The sequence below is a fragment of the Schistocerca americana genome, chromosome 2 (assembly GCF_021461395.2).
Source record: "Schistocerca americana isolate TAMUIC-IGC-003095 chromosome 2, iqSchAmer2.1, whole genome shotgun sequence".
NCBI lineage: Eukaryota > Metazoa > Arthropoda > Insecta > Orthoptera > Acrididae > Schistocerca > Schistocerca americana.
This window is the reverse complement of record NC_060120.1, coordinates 1,006,675,310-1,006,683,171: the sequence shown is the minus strand read 5'-3', so window position 1 is coordinate 1,006,683,171 and position 7,862 is coordinate 1,006,675,310. Positions and strand designations below refer to the sequence as shown.

Below are 7,862 nucleotides of genomic sequence, written 5' to 3'. Positions count from 1 at the left end.
GCGTATAATGACGATTATATAGAGTGTAATTATATGGATTTTTTTGGGAAAAAGATTTGGAGTAATATCGCAGTGTTGTGAGAGACAGAAGCTGTATATCGTGGCGTTAGGCCGCTCTTAAATTTTTTGTAATATTGGCAAGCCGTTGCTCCTCCTTCATGTTGCTTGAGCAATTAAGCTCCCATGTGAAGTCAGTTTTCTGTCATTACTGTACTTATGTGCTTGAGACACATAATCTGTAAGCTTTGAATTTCTTCTTCAGCGGAGAGTATAATCCTGTTCAATCAAAACCAAAACAAAAAAAAAGGTGTAGCAAGGAAACTTTTGAACTGTTTTGTAATTTTTTAAGATTTTCATATGCCTGAAAGTGCTGACTGAAGTTTAGTCAAATGTTTTATGTACTTGACAGGTTGTGTATTATGAACGTTGTGTTGACGGCAAAATAAATGTTCTTGTTACATTGTTAATTGTTTCTTTGTAACAGAAACATACACACTCCTTACCTACCACATCAAGAAGTGCTCTCAGTCGCTATGGCAATCTGCTTCTCATATCCTCATCGCCGGTCACGTGTTAGTTTCTTCGTTCCAAAGTAGCACATGGTTCAAATGGCTCTGAGCACTATGGGACTTAACATCTTAGGTCATCAGTCCCCTAGAACTTAGAACTACTTAAACCTAACTAACCTAAGGACATCACACGCATCCATGCCCGAGGCAGGATTCGAACCTGCGATCGTAGCAGTCGCGCGGTTCCGGACTGAAGCGCCTAGAACCGCTCGGCCACCGCGGCCGGCCCAAAGTAGCAGAATTACCTCACTTCCCCCACTGCATTATCCGTAATTTTGATGGCAAGCTTATCGATAATGTAATTTCTATTACATGCTGATACTTTCGTCTTTATTTGTTTTATTCTCAATCTATATTCTGCTCATCCCACTCAATAGGTTCCGTAATGCTTCCTCAGAATTTCCAACATCTTGTACCATGGTATGTTTTCGAAGGCTTTTTCTAGCCCGAGAATCTCTTTAGCCTTGTATTTAGATTGTTATTAAGTTCTTAGCGTCCTCCGTCCTGCGGAATGTCAGAACTACTTCTCAGATGCATTTACCTCCCCTGAAGACGGAAGATCTTTATCTAATAGATCATCAATTTTGTTGTTCGTTTTAATTCCCTTTTGTTTTCCTTTTTACTGTGTACTGTGTATTCAAAATACAAACTAAAGAAGTGTCGATAGCAAAGATATTGTAAGAAAACTTTGAAGTCAAAGTCTAATCATCACTTCGTAAACATTATTTGAATCAGCGGCACTTGAAAAAGTATTGATATTTCACCGTTGTAGACTACATGTGTAAGTGGGTAATGGACCTAATATTCATATACTTGCTTTTTTAAATTAGTTCTTCTTTTTAAAAGACAATATAACGTGTTACGTGTTAGTACTGAAACTCTCCAGGAATAATGAAGAACGTAAACTTTAACAATTAGTATCAAGCACATTAATGAAATGTTTGTTAACAAGCACTCAAGGTTGTCTTTTAATTTTTAAGTCCGATAACATAGTAGAATGAGATTCAGTCCTCGCTCTGAGGCTGTTGAGTGTACTTAAATGTAATCAGTTTTAGTACGAACATATGGATGAATTTCTCAGATTATCTCATCAGCGAAGAGCAGTTCATGATATCGTGCAAAGCTGGAATTTCTCGTCAAAGATAAAGCAGTCGGCAGCTCTTGTGCGCAGTGGACTACTCTTTGACCTGCCAAGGTCACAGCCTCTCGAGGTCCCGTGGCCAGTACGGTATATAAGGGCGGCGATGGGCGGCGCCTGCCAGCCGCCGCCGACATGTTGAGACAAGCCGTTCTGCTGTTCGCCCTCGCCGGCTGCGTGCTGGGTAAGAGTCTGCACTTTTTCCACTGTATACGGAGTCAATGATTCGATCGCAGTGTATCTCTCATTTGGTAATCACTAGAGAGCTCAGTACTGTCAGTTTATTCATTCTGTGTGAAAGCCAGTCCGGTGTAATTTTAATTGCCCATGTCGAAATTTCACACAACTTTCGAGTTTTATAATGATCCTAATTCAAAATTCACTCGATAATTCATATAATTATATTATGATTTTTGGGATTGCCAGTAAATAATAATAATAATAATAATAATAACAATAGTTTTAATTTCAATAATATAGCCATAAAGCATCTCAACAAAACCGGTGAAGCCTTTAGTGTCGCACGGATAAAATAGTCAGGCGTCTGGTAATTCCGTATGTCTATTGTAATCTCTTCAACACTATAAATTGTACCCAATAATGATACTATTCCGTAACCAGTAGCGTAACAAGGATAAAACAACCAGGCCGCTTACTAGGGACGGCTGTTGCCGCCCGAAACAACTGCTTTTCTGTTATATCTTCTTTTTTTACAAAGCCATTTTAACCTGCATCTTAAAACCGCCAAAAAAAAACGGTTTCTGAAATAACCGGTCTGGTGTCTTATTCCTACTATTTCCTGTAATAAAAGTAGAAATCCAATAAAGATTGAAAAATATTGACTGCTTCAGTTTCAAGACACAGAGAATCAAAATGTTAAATGAAATACGCAAATAAAAGAAAACTTAGTCCGCCAAGCATCGCAACTTTTCTCGAAAAGTAATAATTGTTTCCGTAATAATAAAACCACAATTATTCTCCTACTGATTAAAATCTTCTGAAAGAGTTACAGGCAGATAAATGCATATTATGTATACACAGACAACAAATTAGCTACTTTTCAACAAAAAAAATGGTTGGCTCTGAGCACTGTGGGACTTAACATCTATGGTCATCAGTCCCCTAGAACTTAGAACTACTTAAACCTAACCTAACCTAAGGACAGCACACAACACCCAGCCATCACGAGGCAGAGAAACTTCCTGACCCCGCCGGGAATCGAACCCAGGAACCCGGGCGTGGGAAGCGAGAACGCTACCGCACGACCACGAGATGCGGGCGGCTACTTTTCACTTTTAATGTAAACTATGAATGAATTGCTAAGTTTTAAGTTTTCTCCTTATATGATGTGGCAGTTTTGTTGCGGCTCATAGCGTCCTTAATCTTTTAAAGCAAACGCACGGTTATACTTCATTGCTACGTCACGTTGTAATAATATTTCCAGACTAAGTTCGGTGCCATTTTGTAATACAACTAACTCCAACGCGAACAGAAAGAAGATACCATGTAGACAGGATAAGCAAGTCTCATTCACTGCTTATAATCGCATACTATCGAATAGGCCATGCCAAATAGTAACAGATACATTATTTTCTCAGCAACGCTGTACCAATCCTTAAGCCCCGTGTTTGTTGATCGTTTCTGTCTGTATCGTTACTCAAACGGCGCTGATAGCTTTTCTCATTTCTTGTCTCAAAGGAATCGAAATCCAACGAACACAAATTACTCGTTTTTTTTAAAAAGGTTTATTTAAAAACCAAAAATTTCACCGTTACTGCTAGTGGCTAACTGATACTTCGGTTTCTTTACCCGGTTGTTAGAAAAAATTTAAAAAGAACTTATACGCGAAACCCAACAAACGTCGTAAAATGCCGGTTATTCAGATCTAAAATATCGGTCTGGGTTTTAACCGGTCGGTTTTTCACATCCCTACCGTGTAGCATGGACGCGTTTTCAGTGAGGGCACGGTTGTCATAACAGGTAAACAAAATGACAAGGGCAAAAGGAAAGGGCGGAACAGAAAGAGCGAGAAGACGATGTCGAAGAAGAAGAAGACGAAGAGAATCTTGTGCCTTACTTCCGGTAGATAGATGGAACAACTGTCGTTACGGCAAGTTAAGCAACGTAACTTAAGTAAGGCTACATTTGTATTGCTTGTATGGTTTCTTGCTGGTTTTTATTGATCGACAATGAAACAATGAGAAACGGAACCATTGTAATGTTGGAAGCAGAGCGCCTTTGGACTGTATGTTGTTCCACGTCATGAACTGTTTTGTTCAAAAGGGAATTACTGAAATTTGTGTCTTACTTCGTTATAAACTCGTCTTGATCTAAATAAACAGGCTAACCAGCGATCTGAATTAAACAAAAAATTACAAGACGTCGACACGTGGAGAAGATCAAGGTTTGCAGCGGGCGTCATTTACCCTAGTTACGTAATGTGCGTAAGTATATAGCTTGGAGCGATGGAGCACCAGGCTATCCATAAACATGGTACAACAACATATACAGTTACGGATTAGTCAGGAAGAAGGGAAATATTTGTAGGTGATTCTTTGACTCCATTCTTGCTTTGCATTTGTGTGATTACAGTTTTCAGACAACTAAGTGGAAACTCTTTCAGCTATAAGTTCCAAGACATTCATAAAGTAACTGAACATCATTCTTACATGGATGATTTGAAGCTATTCGCAAGAAATGTAAAGACATTAAGCTAACCAAGCACGGTGAAAGGGAAACTTGTGAAGCCAGGGCACATACTCTCCCCTGAAGATGCCACTATTAAAAATCTGGAACTTGAGGGGACTTACAAGTACCTTGGTGTTGAAGAAAATAACGAAAGTCAAGGAAACTATAACAAGATGAAACTGATGCTAAGAATTCAATTCAAATCCGAGAAATAAAATTTTGGCTAGAAGTCTGAGATGACAAATGAAAATACAGTAATTAGTGCACTGGCTAAGATGGTTGCACGACGGATCTCATAGAACGTAGAAAATGACGGTACTGACTCACGTAAGCAACGTAACAACAAAACAGACTCAGAATTAAGCCAAAACTATCATGGAGACAGAACTCTACGCATAGTCAGAAATCACGTCGCATAAAAATTTTCAGAGATCTGAAGCATCTTCGGCTTGAGAAAGAATGAAAACAGATTCAGAACGTCTGATAATAGCTACACAAGGTCAGACCTTGCGGGCTTAGAACTATAAAAAGCAGTAATGAAAACTACTCAGTATGACAGATGGCGACTTTGTGGAGAATATTTTGAGACAACGAACCGTTTAATAACAGACTACCCTATTTTGGCGAAGAATGAATATCTCAAAAGGCACAAGAAGGTGTGCTCGTAGGACTTAACACTTCCAGTACGATTGACAAATACACAAAGAGCGAACAATAGCAACCAATAAGCCTGACGTCTTTCTGCGTCAGTCAGAAAAAAGGTTGTGCCCCTTCATCTATTTCTGATCCCCGTGTACGGGAACTTTAATGACAAGGTGACTCAGTAGAAATCGGAAAGATCTAAACATTGAGACGAAATATGGAATATAAAATAATGATTCGTGAGCTAGGGTCTGTCGTCTCAGATAGCATAACTTTTCGCCAAAATTTTATTTCTCGAATTTCAATTGGATTCTTAGCATGTTGCACCTTCTTACAGTATCTTGGAGTTTCATTATTTTCTTCAGTACCAAGGTACTTTTAAGTCCCCTGTTGAGTTCAAGGGGACGCTAGATCACATAGCACAAGAATCGAAACAGTGCTGGAGATATTCAAAATTAATGACGTTGAGGCTAGACCATATCTTGCGAAGTGAAGCAGAAATTCTAATGCGGAAAATAGTAAATTAGAGATTTCACTAACTACATTGCATCAGTACTCGCTTCCAGCATGGTAGATGGCAGCAGGCAGAAACTTACCGTGATTCAATCAAATTACACAACCGTCAAAATTGCCCAGAAGTTTGGTTTTATTTAAATGATCCTTCGTGAAAATACGTTCGAGTTTAGGAAAACAACAGGTGTATCTGAAGAGGTTGCAAACAACATTCCACATCAGAATTTCTTCTGAAAGCTTCTGCCATATTTTCAGACCCCAAAGGTTACAGAGAGATGTGCTCTATAAGAATACAGTCTCAACAAGAACCCCAGCGTCACCTTACTGCACTTATAATGAAATCTAACCCTCGGAATTCAAATTTCTACAAAGGGCACAGAAGCAAAAATGAAATTTGTGGTTATAAGAAATTCAATAATTATACTCGAGTGATTATTATTTACTGACCCATTTCGTAACATACTATTAATATTGTGTCACCCATAACAAGAACGTGATATTAAAATTTAGATATTCTTTTAAGACTGAGCAATATGCGAGGGAAAACGCGGTGGTGACCCGAAAATATCCTGAGCCGGTAGTGCTTAAACTGGACAGTTGTGTCCAGTCTGTATGTCTACAACGCAGACAGATTCTTCTGGGCAGTTGTGTGATTTTTAGTATCGTGTAACACATTGGCACTAGATCCCATAATATCGTGGGCTCATGGTGGCACATCTGTAATGTCCCCGGACCACAAACCTGTCACTTGTGCTCCTAATTTCTTATTTCCGTCTTTCTGCACGCAAACGAAATTTAATACACTTACTATTTTAAATTTTTTTATTCTTGGAAATAAGTTCAGGGATGCAGAGCTTTTTCGGAAGATTTTTATGTCTTTCTGTGAACCTGTGCAGTCATCTAATGGTTATCCATTACGGTGATTTCTTCTGTGATTTTATTTAATATAGGTCCTCCTTCTTTCAGTCAGTTAACACTGACCAACGGTTTCTTCAGGCCATTGTCAACAGCGTAAATATGTTCCATAAAATCCGTAACACAAACTGTGTTAGTTATTTTTTACTGTCCTGCTGGTTTCAGTTACAAAACATCATGTATGATCGTAATTGGAATATGAGTCACAACATAACTACAATCATAAAAATAAGATGTAAACGACAGGAACAATGCAGTTTAGTATTTACAAGATGGATACAGAGGAATACAGCTATTGACACATTCATTGACAATAATACGTCAATCAGGGTCAAGCTGAAAGATAACGTAACAGGTTATCAGAAAAATAAATTAACATGCTACTGCATACGTCTTATATATCAACGTAATTATGAAACTACCAAAAAGTCCTCCAAAAAAATAATAGTTCCCGTTGTCGACTTAGATGAGTCCGTCATAGAAGGTTATTTGGTCATAAATTCGAGGGATGTGGAACAGAAATAAAGACGATTGTAAAGTACATACATTTCAGTGGTTATACAATTTCAATACTCAGTAAATAACAGCAGACATGACGAGAACAGAAAAAATTCACAAACTGAAATGGAGAACATTATCTTAAGCTGAAACTTTTATCAATCTGTTAAAAATAATCTGTAGTCAAATACTATAACGATAATAAATACTACAGATACTACTGAACAATTAGGTATTATTATCTTTAAACTATTAACTTATAGGTAATTTTTAACAGATTGAGGTAAGTTGTAGCTTATGATAGTGTTGTCCACTTCATCTCACGTTGTGAATTTTCTGTAGCCACTTTATGCCTACTGCTGTTTATTGTCTGCTCAACTAGTGTGACCACTAATGTGTATGTACTTTTCCAACATCCCTAGTTTTTGTATCATATTCCTCACATTTATGACTAAATGATCTGGGATGATGGACTCAAATAAGCTGAAAACAGTTGACTATTATTGCATTCCTATGATTCCGTTTCCATAGTATGTAACGGGTATTTCTTAGAGTTTCGTAAGGACTTCAGTGTATTGTTCATGTCATTTATATTTTATTTTTGTGATTGTAGCTATATTTGTCACTCATGTTCAAATAGCAATGATACAGGAACCCGATGACGGTATGTAACTGAAAATGGTAGAGCAATAAAGGAACCCAATACAACTCTCTGTTACGAATTTTGTGAAACCTTGATCTAGTTTACACTGTTCATCATCAGTAGTTTTGCAAAGCGTCTGCAGTCCGTTGTCTATATTTGTCCGTACAGATGCCAACGCCTTTCTCTAATGGCATCACTAAATCTGTCTATTATAATGTAGAAGTCTATTGTTCTGCTATTGATTAAGTTTTAGTGT

The 7,862-nt window shown here is 37.9% G+C and overlaps 1 protein-coding gene across 1 annotated transcript in view; it reads left to right on the top strand.

Moving 5' to 3' along the window:
* The first annotated feature begins 1,775 nt into the window (after nt 1-1,775).
* The window catches only part of LOC124595940 (trypsin-1-like), a 28,727-nt gene continuing 22,640 nt past the window's right edge, over nt 1,776-7,862 (top strand). The window contains exon 1 of the mRNA XM_047134858.1: nt 1,776-1,891. Within this exon, the coding sequence (XP_046990814.1) occupies nt 1,843-1,891 (49 nt within the window). The 5' untranslated portion in view covers nt 1,776-1,842. The remainder of the gene's footprint in view (nt 1,892-7,862) is intronic.